Below are 20,221 nucleotides of genomic sequence, written 5' to 3' on the forward strand. Positions count from 1 at the left end.
ACTGTGCATTATATATATATATATAAATGTTTATTTCGTAAGCAATTTCTAAATATTATATTCATACATTTATGATTTATGATTAAGGCGAGGTTGTAGAACCTATATTGTAATGAGAGTTCAAGATCGCATTGCCCTCTCCGTTATATTCCCATAGGTTTTCTAATCGGATATATGACTTTGATTAATTTATTCGAATTCTATGTGCTGATATTTATCTAATCTTTATGTTGCCAAATGTAGCCGAAGGCGAAACGATCACAATAATATATCATGTGTATTATTGGGTTCGTTACAATATATTAATAAGTAACAATTAATTAATGTTTATACCTACCTAGTGGAGATAAGATAATTTTTATATTTTATTCGTTTCATTTATTCTGTGGCTATACGCCCATACAGTAGGTAGATTTATATTATTATAGATAAGTTAGACATTGGTTCACCCGTAATTTATCAAATTCTCATACAATTTTCTTATTTTGTCGTTATTCGAAAATCATTAACCAGTAGGTACTTGACATTTTTATTAAAAGATTATTTTATCATTTTCTATACCTAGACATTTACAATATTCATTTTTTTAAATTTTTTATTAAATAAATTTTAATAAAAATGTATTTGTTGTGTGAAAAAGCATGACAATTTATCACAAGATTCCTTGTAAGTTGATAAATATTAAAGATCCATATTCCATAAGCACATTTTCTTTTAAGTATTTAAAGTTCAAATTTTGAAAACATTTATCAAAATCTTGAAAATTTTAAAATTGATTGTACTTAGTTGAAAAATTATAAAATGTTTGAATTTTATAGCTGTAAGGATTAAAAATATAAAACAGGGATTCTTATAAATAGTTCATACTATAACCAAAAAATAGAAAATAACGATATTAGTTATTTTGTTGTAATTTATAAATGTTATTCGTTGGTAGATGACACTTTTATAGTATATTATTATATTTTATACAAACAATAAAATTTTCAAATGCAATTTTGTTGTAAAATTAATTTAACCTAGGTACTGTTGTACTAATGCCTAATAGTAAAACAAATTACTTTATTCAAAATAATATTAGGTATCAAATATACCTATTTAGTAATATATCACTGTCTTCGCTCAGAATTGTTTTTTGTAAGTACACAATAATTGTTTATCATTTAATTCAAATTTAACACCATCTATTACAGTGACCCACTTGTAACCAGCTACTGCCTACTGTACAGCAGAGTGACACCCACTTAACCGCTTTTTTTCTAGTATTTTTAGGTGTTTAGGATAAAAAAATAAATTATTGGTTACTAAATTGTGTATCATGGTTGACAGGTGGGTAGTTAAATTCAAAATTTGACACACCTTTAATCTTTATAAGTAAAGATAAGTAAAGACAAAATTTAATAGATATTGCAACTTTTTATTAATATCAGGTAAATCAAATCTGATCAAATATGTACACGAATAAGTCTTCCTATTTAATTTTTGGAAAAAGTATTTAAAAATAAAATAGGTACATAAATAATTTTTAAATACATTTTAGATTTAACTTATATGATTGTACAAGTACCTAGGTACCTAGTAGATAGGCAAAAAAAATAATTTGGTAATTAGTTATTACTAATTAATTACTTATTTAAAATTATAATGTCACATTTAACTATTTAAGTATAATTAGAATTTAAAACTTTAAACTGTATATACCACTTTCTACAAGGAATAATTTATTTGAATTTTGAAAAGTATATTTATATCAAAAATAAATTTAAACATTTATAATTTAAATAATTATAAAATACCTAATTCGTATTTTTTTATTTATTCAAAACAATATTAAAATATATTTTTTTTTGGAAATTAAATCCCAATGTGTAAATATTAAAATTAATTGTGTTGAATAAAATTCCTAATTAAAAAGAACGTTATTAATTTTCAATTTTTCTATATTTTAGTTGAATGGATTGGATTAATGATTAAACACTCGAGTTCTAATGTAATATTATTAATAAATATTAAATACAACACCAAATATTGTGCATACTTAGGGACCTATACTATTTGGCCGACGACGAGAGGTTTATATATTATTTATGAATTTATGATCAATGTTAAATAAATATAATATAGATAATAGACTATTAGTAATAGTTTTTAATAAATTATTATAATATAAAATTATACATTTATACATAAGCAAAATTCATAATAGGTTACCTGAGGGCTAAGATGCATACACTATGAAACACGACCAAGGTCCAAGAGTTTCTATAACGTACCTATGTAATAATAATTATTGAACAATTTAAAATAGTAGTTATGCTGTTTTATTGTGCCAATGGTTGGAAATTTTACATTGGCTTTTCTGCGTAGGTACTAATTTCAAAGTCCTGTCCTAATATTATTATTTTATTGTGTAATATAACAGCAATTAGGTTCAACCATGTCTAAAATAATTTTAACATTATAAACTATTTTCAATTTATTCAAACTATTATTTTATTAGTTATTGTATTATTTGAGAAATTGATTATTCAAGAAATCATAAAATGAATTAGAAACTTAGGGTACCTGTTTGGGGAGTAAGACAATCAAATAAACTGTCAATTGTAGGAAACAAGTAATATAAGCTGACGAAGAAATTAAAATATAATATACTTATAGTATTATTAATTAAACCAAGCAATTTATAAATAACTTTATTATAAACAGAAGCAGTTGGTGACCGGTGTGCCACTTTGTCTAATTCTCATCATAATTCATAGAAATGTTAAGAGAATGTCAGCGCACTATTTTTCTTTCTCTAGCCCACGCGCAACATGTACAAAACGCATTAACGCAGAATCATTTTTTCTATATTTTTAAGTAATCTTAGAGTATAATCACCTATTACAAAAAAGATAAGGACTAATATTTTTTGAGGGAATGACATATCTATTTTATATTTTATTGTTATTTGACTTTGTATTCGACTTTCAAAATAAACAAAAAATGTTGTAAATTTAAATTATGTTTAAATTGTTTTGGTACAATATTTCGACAAATCGATAGGTATGTCATTCCCTTAAAAATTTTATTTTCTGTCTTTTTTGTAATAGGTTATTTTACTCTAAGATTACTTAAAAACATAGAAAAAATGATTCTTTGTAAATGCGTTTTGTCTATGTTGCGCATGGGCCAGAGAGAGAAAACAAATACTGCGCTGACATCCTCTTAAAGAAAAATATTTATTTTTCGACGAATCCGTAGTACCTATTATGTATTATAGTATAATAATATGATCAAAGCTAGTACACCAAACATTGCATTATCAAGAACTTATACTAGGTAACGGAAATTCGTTACCTATAATTTGCTTTTAATGTAATTTTCTCTTTTCAATAATATTATTGAATTAAAATTGTTGAAAATAATTTAATTTCTGAATTTAACTAAACAGTGGAGACTCGGGTGTGCACATATAAATATATATTTTAAATTTACGACAACTCGTTTGCGCACAATATAGTGAATAATGAAATCCAGCTGGTAATAAACAGTTTTGGGTGTCTTATTAAGCTGCCCCGTACACGATCAATATTATTGATATCAATCGAGCATCCGTCAATAAATTGATAAAGGACATATTTGGTTCAGGCATTTGAAAAAAAATAAAGTGTTATTAAAAGAATGCTCGAAAAATGATTCTGAGATTGGAAGGTGGCTATTAAACTGCACTTTGCACGTCTGATTTTTACGGCACTGGACTGCAGTAGGTATAATAGTACTAAATAGTAAATTATATTATATTATATTATATTATTATCATAGTAATATTATTAGATACGATGTATGGTGCAGTATAGTGTATGTACTCTGTTCACCCGTCATCGATCGCGGTCGTATCAATTTAATGAGCGTGATTCGGCCACGGCCCACGGCGTGCTGGGAAATTGGCATACCTACCGCATAGGTATAACAGTATTTATAAATAATAAAATTATAAAATGAAATGATTGTAAGTAATGATATTATTGACCTCGCCGTTATTATCGTAACGATTTCACGTAACAAATTAATAATCAACTTTCCGAATAAAAATGTAAACATTACCTATAATATATACTCGAGAAAAAAAGAACCTTCTCAAATGCTGTGCGATAAGTATAATAACCCAATATAATATTATATAATACATTTATTAGATTCGAGTGTAGGTCGATATACAATGTAGGTATATATGTAATTGCAGTCTAGATAGGTGATATTAAAATATAATCAGTAAGTAGGTACCTCTACCTGAATGTGAGATCTATATCCGTTGGAGATATGCTGAATACAACGAGGAAATAAAATCTTATATGGAATAATATAGATAACTAAACGCGTAGGTAATTCCGATATGATATTATTGCACCGAGTCGCTGAGTGGGTACAAAGGCATACGGACTCGGGACAGTCATCACTCACTTCAGTTCACTTCGACATGTCTTCGAGTCTTCTGCGTGCTCGCCCAATACAATTATTGTACTTCGGTGTAAATTCACTTGTGTTAGGTACAGTCTGAGTGTTTAAGTCGAAATAATGCCGTGTCATGTATATCAATTTTAAAATTTAAAAAATTTAAAACGTGTTTATAAACACACCTACCGTAATCCAGTTCGCGCGCGATGATGAATATCGAGGAAATGTGTGTTCAATATTTGAGTAAGATCGACTACAACAATAATAATAATAATTATGAACTATAATGATATGACGTCTTTTATGACTATATAGGTACCTACAACATTTCTGGGAAAGAAAGGAGCGGTAAAAACGGAACTAACAGAAACGACGAGAAAAGGAAATATAAAGGACGTTTTGGTCAGCAAAAAAATATTGCCGGTAAGATTGATAATAAATAATAATATTTACTTGAATTATGCGAACTAGCCACTAGGTAATATTCGAATTATTCAATACAATTAACGTACGATTTTGTTAGTTCCTACGCCCGACAAAATATCTGCGGAATCGTAACACGTTGTAGCCCGTAGATAGGTACCGATTTTACATAATATTATGTGTTTTATATTATATTATGAATTCATGATCAATAGATTAATTTTATTTTTGCGTACGAAGCCTAGAAACTAATATTGTAGAAATAATATTATTAATTATTATTTACTAAACTTTGAATAAAATTAATATTATGATAATGTGTTAATACACATACGTATCATATAACAAAATTAAAAAAATCGCAAATGTAGGCACAGGCTATCGTAATGGACCTCATCTCAGAGGCTACTTTATTGACATATTAAAACTGTAATTATTTTGTACTTTCATTTTAAATGATCATAATTTATTGTCTTCACTCTTCAAAATTAAAATATGTTAATTATATCTCCGAGATGCCCTAAAATTTAGAGAACAATCTTACTTTTGAGTTGTATAATACATATTATGTCAGTTGGTCAATTCAATCTAATTTTAAAAGTAATTGATTAAAATGGGTATTGAAATTTGAAAGTGTACATATTTCGTAATAAACAATGTTTGAATACGAAAACAATAAAACATACCATTTGCACATAATACTATTATTCAAACACTATTTTTTTTAAATTTACTATGTTATTTAAGACTATATTTCGTTTTTATTAATACCTAGTTATATTAATTTATAGTTGTATTATCCACATCATATTAAATGTTTTAATTTAATTTTAAGCATAATTTTTTTATTTCCTCAATAGTTTTACTTTTAGGTACATTTTCTACTATAATTAGTGTCATGATAAATAATATAAATACAAAAATATCATATTTTTATTCTCGGATATCTGAAAAAATAAATATTCAATATCGCCTCTGGCAAAACCTAGTAAACTTGGTAATCAACCATAATCCGTTTTCAAAAATAAAATCCGTCAAACTAAATATTCCTGCAGTTTTGTCTAACTTATTGGTCTAAAAGTAATTTTTTTTTCATCGACTGGAACCCCCTTAAACCATAATTTCCTGATTTTCGGTATAATGGTCGCCCGCGTGCGTTGCCTTTTTTCTTCGTTGTGACTTGGCTTACATGGTCCGCTAGTCACACGATCGATGCAGAGAAATGATTTTTGTGCCTTTTTTATTTTTATCGGACGTTTTAATAATATTGAACATTTGCACGAATCTTGCCGAAGCATCACACGTACACTTTTTTTAAGTTTTGTTTAATCCGCGACGTGACGATAATACCTACGTACCATAAATCATAATATTAAAACTGCGATTTGGCAATTGCGTGATATTTTGCATATGTCTTACGTCATACGACCGTACCTACCATTTGGCCCGTGACTTTATCTATTGCACATTTGCACCTGATAATTCATAAAAAAATAATCGAGAAAAATTAATGACTTTACAGAAACAGCACCAGAACATGAACATGAACAATCTACATCTAAAATATTTAAGTAAACTTAAAAAAACGTTGGAAGTTATACGTCCCAAATCTCGCGGAATCAAACGCCGCTGGTACGTCATTTTAGCCGGTAATGTACCTGAACAGGAAGTCATTTCTTGTTCGCGACGTGGCCAATATCTTCTATCCGGTTAGTGTATTATTATTTATGTCACGTCTGTAATATTTTTTCAGGGTGTTTTATTATTTATACATCTTTAATATTTTAGTCGATCTTACACAAATATTTAACACACATTTTCTCAATATTAATCATCGCGCGCGAATTATATTACGGTCTATACAGCTTATAAGCAGTTGGGTTGAGTTATTTTTTAAAAGATTTGACCTAATCAGCAGGGAATCCCGAATTATATGTATAATTATAAGTACCTATATATTTATTATAATAAGCTAATTGAAGTTTGAAAAAAAATGCGTAAAGTGGACGATTTAAATCATAATGTTCTTGTTGAAATAACACCAATTTTATTTTACATATTTTTTTTTACGTTTTTTGCATGTTTAGAATTCGACAGGTTTAGAGTTTTGTTTTAAGTTAATATTTTCAATCTGTCAGTATTATTACGTTAAAATACATTTTGGAATAAAAAGTATTTTCGAATCATAAGTGTATAAGTAGACTTTATCTACGATCTGCAGTCTATACAGATAGGTAATACCGATCGATAAAATATTAAAATTGCGATTATATTATTATATTGCCAAGACTTCCGAGATATTACATAATATTATAAGATTATGGTCAATGTGTATTGTACTCATAGCACACGGACATTAATATAATTATATCTTATCGAATAATATTATTTCTTAGTTCATAGGTAGGTTAGGTAACCTATAGCACGACAAAATTAATCTATTTTGTGTAGGCATTCATTTCTCAATTTAAAGGAGGATTTATTTCTCGTCATTTGTTGTATTAAGTATATATTAGGTATATCCAATTAATATTTTTAGTATAACCCCTAAACATAACGAGGTTGGCTTCAGTGCTCAAATTTGGAGGGGGGTTGCGCAGGGGGGCGGAACTCCCCTACTAATTTTTTTTGCGTACCCCTACTACCTATTTTTTTTACTTGGCCGGAGGGACGGTACAAAGTAATGTGGAAGTAATTTTTATTAAAATGTGAATTTCAATGTATGTCAATTATGTAACGAATTTTACTATTTCATACCTATCAAAATTATTTTTGACTTTAGTTTAGTAATTAATTATAATATGACCCTGCGTTGTTCCTATATAGGCAGTAGTTTACAGATCATGGTATATAATAGTATATAAGTATACAAGTATATAATATTATCTAAGGCACGGGCATACTGGTGTAGTGGTGTGTGAAAGTAATATCTTGAATTGTGTTTAATGGAACGCAGTTTTCAAGTCGTTGGATTGAGCTCCTCTACTTATTTTTCTCAATTCGAGCACTGGGTGGCTTCGACCTTTTTATTTAAATAATGCATTTCACAATTAGGTAATTTTATAATTTGCAATTAATAAAAATAACATGAAAATTATATTATAATATAGGTACTTATAGTGTCTCAAAATCAGGGCTTGAACCCGAAAACCTTTTTTTTGCGATTTTGATTTCAGTTTCAGATATCGGAAGGTAGGTATTATTTATTTTTTCCGTTTGATTTTTTTAAACAATATTTAGTTTTCTGTATTTTTATTTGCCTTATTTTCAGAAGGATCTAGTGTAATATTGGTCCCCGTGAAAAAAATGCAGACAACATTGACCGTCGTCATAATTGTATACACGGACAATAATTAATGAATCCCAGATTAAAAATTAAATACAAAATAATTTTTTTAAACATAAAATGTTTCTATATTTAATATAGTTAAAATAATAATTGGAAAAAAAAATATTATAATTTTCTTCAAAGTTTAATAGGTACACAGACTATACAAATAGGTGATTTAAAAATTCATCATCTGAAAAGTTAACATTATTGACATTAATACAAATAGATAAAATGTTATTTTCTTTTCGCTTATAGGTTTGTTAAAATAATTTTAAAAAAACATAGGATTTTATAGTGGAAAAATTGGTGGTTGACGTCTCAAATACGTTGTTTCAAATTCTGTAATTATTGCTTTTTAAATTCCATACTCAGTGATACCCACACAGCAATGATATATTTATACAAAGTTAAATAAATATTTCAAAAAAGTATTCAATATTAAACAAATGTTAAATTTTCATAGATAAAAGATTTTTATATATTATATAATTCCTAATAAATATTGGTTGAACCCTTTGTATAATTATTAATCAAAGTAAAAAAAAAATATTTAATCAATATTAAATAATTAATATTTATAAATTTATATTTATTTATGATTTTGTAATGGTTAATTAATGTACCATCAACGTTAACTTACATTGAATACGAGGAAAACAAATGTTAAATAAATATAAAATAAACAACTGCAATTAATAATAATTAACATTTTATTTTCATTAATTAATATTATACAATCAAAAATTAAGTACACATAATATAAAAATTAAATGAGGAATTAATGTCTAGGTATTGTAAATTATAATATATAAATACTTTTTTAAATAAACCTGCACTGTATATGTGCTCAAAAAGAAAATAAACAGTTAAAAATAAAAGAAATTCCAATCTAAAAAAAAAAAAAAATATTATTCAATATATCATTGTATAAAATATATTATTTATTTTAAACTTTTAAGTTTTAATATATTTAAATCGCTTAAAAAAAAAATATTCCAACTTGGATTAAAAAAAAATTGATACAGCTTTAAATAAAAGAATTAGTATGGATGATAAAAAATATAAAGGTTAGTTTTTTTTTTCAATTTGCCTCTTCAAATTAAATGGAGCTTGAGCAAGTACATACTTAATAATATCTTCCATTTCATTTTGAGTACTGTGTTTAAACTTTTCTTGAGTTTTGATGGCATCTAAAAATTAAATAAGAAAGTTTTAATAATAGGTAAATATAGCATATAAGTAGTATTCATTATACATTATAACTAAACAGAAATTACACATTAGTGTGTTTAACTTATTTTTGGTTAAGAGAAAAGATTATATTTATGTTGAATGAGGATATATAATATATTCTTCCTGATGGCCATTTATATAACATGTTAAAACATATGCATTTATATGTTTACAAATCTGCAAATAGTTTTACTAAAATTTATGTGTGTACATTATTATAGTTATTTATTTTATTGCATGTAAACTATTAGTTATCTTAAATTTTGATTTAATAAGATATATTTTACACATTTTATTTTAGTTATAAAATGAATTATATTTATATAATAAATGAACATTGTTATTATTATATTGTACCTGATAATAAAATATCATATTAATAAATGATTATAGTAGTTATGTAGCCTGAGCATGTATTATCTGCACTATTGACTTACAAATTTTACTAAATTAAGCATCATGGGTACACCCACCCATACATTTTTAAAAACCATTGCTTAAAAATAATCATCTTTTCCCTACACCACTGCCTACTACACAATAAAATCAATAGTTATATTATATAATTATTATGCATCTTACCAAATATTACTGAACAAGTTGCTAAATTTGAAAATTTCTGTTTTCCTTTTTTCCCTGTATAAGAGAAGTCTTTCAGTAACTCATCTTTAAATAACTTAGCCATAAGCCTTTTTACCATCGATTTAACATTTTTTCCACCAATATAAGATAGTTCATTCACCTAAAAATATGTAAATATATTAAAATAATTGTAAAGGCAAAACTCTCAAATTTCAAAACTAAGGAAATAAATGAAAATAAAAACAACTTATCCTTTATACTTTAATAACTGAGTAAACAAATATTAGACAGTAGGTATACATATAAGAAACTTGGCCATGATCTTCCAAGTCCTTAAGAGGATGCTACCCATGCATTTGTTGTCTCCGTCTTACACACATACGAAATACCAAAATTTTGTTCACTAGTTTCAATAGTTTTGATATTAGAGTGAGTTGACCTATTATTAAACTTTTAGGTAAGAACATTCTCTGTACTTAAGCGTTGGCGATTTTTAAATTTTTTCATTTTAAAGCAAAATATGGGTATGTGAAATATCAAAAATTAAAAATGATCATATCTCTCTTGAAAATTAAAATACATATTTAGTAAAAGCCAACGCTTAAGCACAAATAATGTTATTATCTAAAAATTGTATAAAAGGTCAATTCACTCTAATATCAAAACTATAGAAACTAGTGAACACAATTTTGATATGTCGTACGTGTGTAAGACAGAGACAACAAATGCATGGGTAGCATCCTCTAAAATTATACGACAAATATATCCATGATAATCATTTTACTTAGTTGCTTTTTTTAGAAATATTTATAGGTATAAAATAATAGCTAGTATTTTTAATAGTATTATATAATATTATTATGAATACCTAGCGTATTATAATATTATTTAGCACAGAACTTTTACTTGTTTCTTCGATTACTCTAAAATTACTATACTTATTTAGTTACAAAAATTAAATTATAATTAATTAAAACTCAATATTTCAACCATTTTATAAGTAAATCAAAGATAGTTTAGTTTCTTACCAAGTTTATGCGGAATGTACCTTCTCCCAAAATATTATTTTCCAATGTATCAAGATCTGCCATATTATCGATGGGTAACGGACAAGTCATATCATTTAATAATGATGAGGATATCCCATTCATAGAAGAATCTTTTGTTGGCATGCTATTTAAACGTATTTCAATAAAATCAAGTCTTTGAGCCATATCCCTTTGATTGTTTATGATACGTCTTAATTCATGTTTGATAAATGTCAACATATGTAAAGTTTCTTTTTGATAATCTGTGCCTGTATGAAATTTGTAAATATAAATATAAAGTATATTTTTAAATCAAACTGAAGAATTACCTAGTGGTGTACTATTTTTAACAGCTTCTGTAGATATGTCTAATAGTTTAGGTGTTCTGATACATACTTCTGAACTTCTTTCATCTGTTAAAATATAATTGAAATTTAAATAAATAAATAATAACTTTATTGTTAAAAAAAATAATATTTACCAAGATGAACATCAGAAGATTCTAATTGAATTTCAATGATTTCTTCATTACTATTAATTTTATCATAATAGTTTAAATTAAATGTTGGTACTGTAAAAACAAAACATGATTATATATAATACATCTATCCTATTGATATAAATCATTTGTAGCAATTATTAGTGAATAACAAATACATTATGACTTACCATCATTCTTATACTTATCAGTCAAATTTGATGGTATGTCATAAGACAGCTGTTTAACTATCGATGGTCTTTGTTGATTTTTCAGCACTTTAAAAAAAATATTCATATATATTATACGTACAAAATAACATACAATAGATATTTATTTATTTATTATAATACATTACAAGTAAAAACTTACTTTTCAACTTTTTTGGAGAAGGAGACCAACCTGCATATTTTAATGTACGATCAGACTTATTACTTTTATTGAATTTTTCATCATCAGAATCTAAATAAAATAATAATTGTGATACATAAGTGTTATAAATTAAAATATACAGATATATTATTATTTAATTAGGAGAACAAATAAAATTAATAACCTGAATACTCGGGACAATCTGAATATGACTGGTTATTGGTTTTTACTTTTAATTTTCTCTTAGACTTTAATTCACCAATATCTGACAGGTCACTTTGATTACACCCTTTTTCTGCCAAATTATTAGCTTCTCCAAATGATTCTATAGTATAAAAAGGTATCAAATTTTAAAAGTATTTAATAGTTAGGAATTTTGTTATCAAATAATATTTTTTACTGATATTTTTTTTAAGAATTCTTGCTTCATGGTAATCAAATTCAATTTCATTAGGAATAGTTTTAAGTTGTACAAATTTCTTAATCAAAGCTCTGTTTTTTGGCCACGCACAAGTTCCATTCTTTGTGAACCAAAAACTGGGTACAGGTTCTACAGAGTCATCACCATAAAAGTGAACTACTGAATAGGTTGCCATATTCTAATACTATAATAATACAACAATAAATAATGTTTGTTAAACAATAAATATCATAGCATAAATTACAATTTATAAGGATACCTATACATATTATTTAGATATTATCAATTATTCAATATATATAAATATTATATTAAGTATTTTATCAACTCAGAATTTGTAATAATAAAAAGTAAATAAAATATATAATAAGATCAATTTATTTATGGTTATATGTTATAACATACACATAAAATTAATAATTGTATTACAAATAATAATCAAATAACATCAAGAGTATGTAAAATGGGGTATGCTACATTATTATTATCATTATCAATTAATATCATATACTTAGAAAATTCTGTTAACTCTACATCAATTGTTGTGTAATCTTCAGATAATTCATCAACTAATGCTATACCTAACTTTAAGCTATTAATAGGTTTTTTAAAGTAACAACAAATTTTATTAAATTGTTTAACCAAAAATACATTTCTACCATTAATAGAATCTTTACAAATATTTATAACTTTAAAAATACATAATTTTTTATCATAATCAAACCCTATATAACAATCAGAAACAGAATTTATATCTATTTTAATTCTATTTTTAACAATTATTTGGAACTGAGAGGTAGTAAAGTGTTCAAGTAAAGGTCCATTAACATGCTTTTTTTTGTATATTATTTCATTGCATGGATTGTTTAATTTACATTCACTAAAGGTTAAAAATTCTTGATAGCGTTTTATTACTTGCTCTAGTGGTCTCTCATGTTTTCTTACCATTTTTTTCAAAAACTTCATGTAGTTCTCAAATGGAAAACAAGAGCATTCCTCTAAGGAGCCAAATTTCCTATAATCATCTACAATATGGATTAATCCATGGATATTTTGAGATGAAAATTGAGATCCATAAATTTCTTCAAACTTTTCAACAAAATGTATCAACATTTTTTTACTAAAATTTACCAACTTTTCAGTACTATTAGAAGATAATAGAATTCTAAAGGCTACATGTAAACATATAAAATGAATATAACATTCATCCAATAAAATTCCTTTTAGCACTATAGGTCCAGTATAAAGTAAGAACTGTCTAAACTCGGTTGCTTTCCATCTCACTACATCATTTAATCCCCGAGGTTTTCTTGAAAAATCAACAGTTACATATTTTTTATTAAATAAGAGACGATTGGTAACTATATTTGCATATCGGCTTTGTATGCGAACATGTACAGGAGATTTTTTAAATATACCCAACCATAATAAAATCAATTTCTTAACAACACCTAAGCATACTAAATGCATATAATCAATACTGAAATCGTCCACCATATTTATATAAGGTATTTCAGTTAAAATTGATATTGTATTGCCTATATGATGTTCATCATCAATACGGTTTATAAAATCTAAATGAGTTCTATTGCGAAAATTTGTACCTAGAAAACACATGGTATTATTTATACGTTCACCTTCAACGGTGCATCTTGGACAGGAATAATATCCAACATGACCTTTGGTGCATAAAATAAAACTCTTGGCTGGAGTATCACAACAAAATGTATCTACCTTCACATACTTTTTACCATAACCAGTATCCAAACCATTTTCTGCTAAAAGTTTAAGTTCATCAACAAAATTTTTTAAAAATAAATTACTGTTTTGTGGTTTTTCTTTCCCCCAATAAAGACCAATTATGAACACATTAGATTTAAAAGAACTGTACCGAGCATATGCGAGAATTGGCCAAAAGGCGCTTGAGGAACTTTTTGTCAAAGGCAAACCATCAATGCCAACAACCAATTTAATTATATTTTTTTTAATAATTGAAAAATTACAATGAGATTTTAAACCATTTGCAATACCAAAATGGTAATAATATCCTGATTGAACAGTTTGAATTTTGTTAGGTTTATTAGGTGTCTTCAACACCGTTCTAGCATCAACAGGAAAATAACTAAAACATTTATGATTTTTTAAAACCTTTAATAAAGAAGATAGTGCAGATAATGTAATATTATGTTCAATTGTCCAATTAGCAATAAGTTTAAGAATAGAACATTGATCATCATATAAAATATTATTAGCATTTGTTAAACATTCATCATTTGAATCGGAGCTACATGATTCATTTTGTAGATCACCATAATCAGATATGTCTACATTATTGTTATCAAAATTAATACTTGAAAAAGGAAAGGTAGATGTATCAATACTAAGACTGTTAGAAAGGTGATCATCATTACCAATTACGCTGGGAGATGGTCTAGCATGGCTTTCTACAACCAAATTATTACCATTATCTTGGGATGTACTTGATTGTGGGAAAAAGTTTAATTGTTCTTGATTTTCAACAATAAAATCAATAGTTTCCATATCGTTCAAATATCTTCTACGCTTAGTAGATTTACTTTCAGATTTACTAGACATATTTGTCATTAAAATAAAATAAAAGAATGACTATTATTATATGTATAATATATTATAGAAAAGTCCTACTAGTGTAAATAATAGTAGATATGAAAACACTTTACTACCTACCAGCTAACTTCAAACTATTAATAATTTATTGTAAAACAAATAAATTAAACTTATTACTAACTTAAATAAAATTTACATTGAAAATAATATAAAAATAATACTGTGTACCTATATTTTTGTTGGCGTCTGGAAACTTATATAAATATAATAAATGATAAAAGCATAATATGCTAATATACAATTTCTATAATAATTATACTTCAATACCAAGCATTGAATTCATCAGCAACAGTATACTGCAATTTTCTTTAGGGTAACTAATTTATTAAAAAAAAAAAAAAAATTATCTACTTAATATTTAATTGTAAATTTAATTTGTTTATTCTTACCAAAATCCCAATTGATATAAATTAATAATTTATCGTGGCGTCTGAAGCTGTAAATTTATAATTTTTAAGTTGTTAAAAATATAAATTATTGACATAAATGTACTATGTTTATAGGTACATTACAATCGTCAACTTGCGAATATCTCAATTTTTACTTCATCCAATAACCTTTTTAAAAGGAAAAACAAATTTATAGTTAACTGTAAATTGTAATTAAAAATTTGTACGTCCAGAGTATTGTTACCAATAGCAGACTATTCCAACTCCTATCATTAATATTAATTCTGAACATAATATGATTTATATATTATATTATAATCTTATTACACTATCAGCTACTTACACCACCATGGCTAGTACTTAAACATTTTAGGTATATTATATATTTATAAGTTATCAAACAACTTGCTTAAGTAATAGCCAATAGGTATTAATATATTTTATATTTAAATTAATTCAATTTAAGAACACTATATTATATACATTTTGTATTTACATATTTTACAGATTGTAGCAACGGTCAAAATGTGTAGGTAACCAACAAAGTTAATACACAAACAATAAGCTTATAGTGAAAGTAGGGAGTCCAACCACAATAATTAATTTATATAATTTTACATTGTTACATATTAATATACTTAGTAAAACAAATGAATTACTTAATAATATCACCTGCAGTATAATGAAACTGGCCCGTCACTATATATTTATAACATATTACATAGAAATAACAATATACGTAATACAAAATGTAATACCTATTTGTTTATATTAAATAACTTATTATTTTTATGCTTAACTATTCATTCTGATTCTGTCTACATCGTTTTAGTAGGTGATTACAATAATTTATACCTAATATTAATAACAATTAACAATAATGAGCACGATAATAAAAACTTAAGTATACTTACCAAAATGTAGACAAACATGTGTTCGTGAACTGTAAACTGCAGATATTTTTTATATTATGACTTCCATCGTAAAAAACGAACGACACAATAAAACGTACAGTATAATAATTATTAATTATTACAAGTGACGAATACGTATGTTGAATGTTTTATGTTAAAATGTAAAATGCATTTAGACAAGAATACTTGGTTAAATCTGCAATGTAATTGTAATTATTTGACATTTGTATCAGTGTATGTAATATGTATGTCCGATGTCGTATTGTCGATTGTCGTGTGAGTGCGTGACAGACGGCCGACGGCCAACGAACGCCGTGCCCGAACGATAAACATGGGCAGTGCGGAGTACGGTGGACGCAACGGTCGTTTATGGTTTTCCCCGCAAATTACTTATAAATTATAATTCAACAACAACAGATTTCTATATTTATAACTTAAAATAGACAATATTGTTAAGCCGCCGAACCTTTTGCAAACCGTTTGTGACGTCCAAATTTGTACCAAGTTTGCTAGAAGTTGGTCAAAAAAAACCGACGGTAAATGGATTCGTGCGAACGGTTCGCAAATAGTTCGCACTTCGCAAGAGGTTCGGCTCGCTAATGCAGTGTACGCAGCTTAATAATTTACTATATTTTACAACTATTTTAAACAGTATCATCTCCTACAAACTGAATTTTGAATATTGTATTGTAATATTATAATTTGTACGTCTTAATGGCTAATACTTACAAAAATAACAATGAATATTCTGATACCTACATTTAAATAAAACAAATGTAGAACAATCCGCATCTATAGTATAGATTCTAATATTCTATACGCTTTTAACCTGCATTTAGTTAATTGCATTTCTTAATAATAGCGAGTATAATAATTCCTTACCTTTGATACACGTAGTCTGCAACTACTGATACAGAGATCATAAAATAAGTAAAATACCTATAGGTATACTGTTTTAAAACCAATTAAATAAAATCACAAGGAACCTGAGGTAGGTCTTACTCTTACATATTTTACAACTATATAAAATACTTAGGTCTTAGGTACTAGAACGTCTAGATCAAGTCTGTATCAAGATATTAAATGTACCAAACTTGAAACTACCAACTCAAAGTTGTTAAGTTAGATAAAGTATCTTAACTCTTTATGACGCAGTTAGTATAGTAATAATTAAATCAATAAATCTATATTAAAATATGGATATTAATAGAAAAAATCAATAATATTCACTGTAATAATGTTTAAACTTTAAATTTCAAACCCAGACAACACAAAACAAATTTTTATACCGAACCAGATTTTTTCTATATTCACCTAATGAACAAATATGCAAATTCATAAAGTCCCAATCCTTGCAGCAGGTTATCAGATTTATATATTTAAATTGTATAAATACAATCAAAAATCGATAGGGTTATTAAAAATTAATAATAAAAATAATGTCTATCAATTAAATTATTGCGACAAAACATTATATTTTGTATTAATCTCTATCGCTGCCATCTATGATTTTATTATAATATTATAATTATATCAATATATTTATATATTTTCATTTGTTCAAAATATAATATAATAAAAATTTTACATAATTTTAAAAATTATAAAACATAATAAAAAGAAAAAGATAGATTTTTCTGTATAATATAAATATATATTTATACAGTTATTATATAGGTACCAGCTACTATACTTTGAGTAGGTAATTATAATAATATATAAAATAGAAATTAATAGTAAGAGTCGATTGTACCTATACGGCTAAACATACGCCTGCAAAGTGCAAACATTCCCTTTTATTATCATAGATAAAAGGTAATATAATTAAAATATATATATATATATACCTATATATAGGCGACTACAATTTATAATTATATACAGGCCCGTATTTAGGGGGGGGGCCAGGGTGGGCTGCAATTGCCCCTCTCGTGAAATTTTTTGGGGGCGATAAATTTTAATGGACTTTTTTATTCAGCCCCCCCCCCCCGCGCTGCGGGTGGCCTTGTCCCCCCTCCTCATTCTGCCACAAAATGGGGTGGGGTGGATTTTTATAAGTGCCCCGGGCGCCTAAATTCTAAATACAGCCCTGATTATATAACATAGAAATTGAAGCATTTTTAACTTAATATCAATATAATATGTTAATATTTAATTTAAATTAATTTGTAACGATATTTAAACATTAAATAGTAGTTGAAAATAAAAATATTTATTCCAAACAACACAAAACCAACAATTAATTTTAAATATAAATATTGGATAAACGTCTAATTTTAATTTTAAATAGTTATTGAAACACAGTATATTTAATAATTATTAAATTTTAAAACTTATTAAACCTCATATATTAATTGAAAATAAAATATGATTATTTAAATATTTAATAATGATTGATAAATATTTTGGTTACAATCAATAAAAATTAATATATATTCAATATTGTTTCAACTATAAATTTTAAATATTTGAATTTAAATCAAATAAAAATATTTATACAATCGTATTGATTAACAATTGCTGTGTGGGTACCTAACTTAAATTAATGAAATGTGATGCTGTTTACACATCCATCGCATAGTCATACGGTCTCATTAACGAGAACATATTACTGCCAACCATATTTTTTTGCAAGCGGTATTTATTTATTTATTTACGGACAAATTGTCCAATTTCAAATACATTTATATCTAATAGTGTCAATTTATGTCTTTTAAATGCAATATACATTCAAATGCCACCGCATGGTTCATATTATGATAATATTTTAAATTATTTAAATCTTATTCCGGTTAAGACAAGACGCTTACAGTTTCTCTCGAAATTTCTCTATATGTTGATTTCTGGCCTGAGTGATTGTCCTGATTTACTTAATTTAATTAATTTTAAAATTAATACCTTTAACGCCAGTAATCTTGAGCTTTTTTATCTTGTTTATTCTGACAAGAACTATATGTTAAATTGTCCTGCTAATCTGTTAACGATTGCAGGTAATAGCTATTCTTTTGCTTTTAACTAGTTAAATTTATTTTTATATTGACTTACAGTAGCTTATTTTATTGTACTTTATTAATTATCTTAATAGTTTTATAATTATTATTTATAATAATTTTTGTATATTTCTCTTTGTGTACCTGACCTATTTTATTATCAATTGTAATCTCTTACTGCTGTAATTTTAACCATTTTATATAAGGACTCCGTCCGTTTAATTATTATAAATAAATAAATAAATTGTGAATAATTACCAAATAATTTTAACATAAATAAGCTTAATCAATAGTTAACAATCTAATATAAGAACAACTATAAAGTGTTTAAAACTATAATAATATGTAATATATAAAATTCATATCTAATATATAAGATAATATAGACAATAAACAATGAATAGTTATACAAATGATGGGAATATAGTTGACTTTAATAGATTATGATCATCAAAATTGTTGCCACGAGACATTAAATATTAATTGGGTGATTTAACATGTAGTTTTGAGAAACTGAATGAATATAAAACAAATTATTGTTTCGAGTGTTATTTTTGGATACTTTGAAATTTATCAGACTTAGGTACCTAATAATCGATACATAATCTACAAAATAATCAATTTCATTGTTTGATAGTTTTGAGAGAAAAGAGTTCTACGTAGCAATTCTTAATGAATCTAATTTTAATATTCCTAGAATGTGTTCGTAAGTGTGGGGAGTTCTCTCTATATTACCTACATTTGTTGCAGTCTTGCAGATAAAGTGAAGCACTTTATTTTGACCTTTTTCAAGTTTGTTATTGTGACCAATGTTATTATTATCCCAGATTATCGGTACATATTCTAATAAAGATCGGATAACATAATTATAGAGGCTTTTGAAAGTGAAAGGATCATTAAATTCTGAGTAATTATGTTTAATCATACCAAACAAGGATAGTGCTTTATTTTGGATACCTAGTTAATAATATATTATG

At 26.0% G+C, this 20,221-nt stretch overlaps 1 protein-coding gene and 1 long non-coding RNA gene across 2 annotated transcripts; one reads left to right on the forward strand and one right to left on the reverse strand.

Annotated features, from left to right (window-relative positions):
* Nucleotides 1-4,461: 4,461 nt before the first annotated feature.
* Nucleotides 4,462-7,782, forward strand: LOC132937048 (uncharacterized). Its single transcript, XR_009663589.1, has 3 exons — nucleotides 4,462-4,680; nucleotides 4,753-4,860; nucleotides 6,383-7,782. It is a non-coding gene; the product is annotated as an uncharacterized LOC132937048 (long non-coding RNA).
* A 1,400-nt stretch (nucleotides 7,783-9,182) lies between these two features.
* LOC132936963 (uncharacterized) lies at nucleotides 9,183-17,129 on the reverse strand. The gene is made up of 12 exons (XM_061003777.1): nucleotides 16,255-17,129; nucleotides 15,341-15,508; nucleotides 15,120-15,268; nucleotides 12,285-12,489; nucleotides 12,069-12,209; nucleotides 11,885-11,974; nucleotides 11,704-11,790; nucleotides 11,516-11,605; nucleotides 11,364-11,447; nucleotides 11,035-11,303; nucleotides 10,007-10,166; nucleotides 9,183-9,381 (listed from the first exon to the last, which is right to left on the reverse strand). The coding sequence occupies exons 4-12, from the start codon at nucleotides 12,478-12,480 to the stop codon at nucleotides 9,260-9,262; spliced, it is 1,239 nt and encodes a 412-aa protein (XP_060859760.1). The 5' UTR covers nucleotides 12,481-12,489; nucleotides 15,120-15,268; nucleotides 15,341-15,508; nucleotides 16,255-17,129; the 3' UTR covers nucleotides 9,183-9,259.
* Between the last annotated feature and the right edge of the window lie 3,092 nt (nucleotides 17,130-20,221).

This window comes from Metopolophium dirhodum, chromosome 1 (assembly GCF_019925205.1).
Source record: "Metopolophium dirhodum isolate CAU chromosome 1, ASM1992520v1, whole genome shotgun sequence".
Taxonomy (NCBI): Eukaryota; Metazoa; Arthropoda; class Insecta; order Hemiptera; family Aphididae; genus Metopolophium; species Metopolophium dirhodum.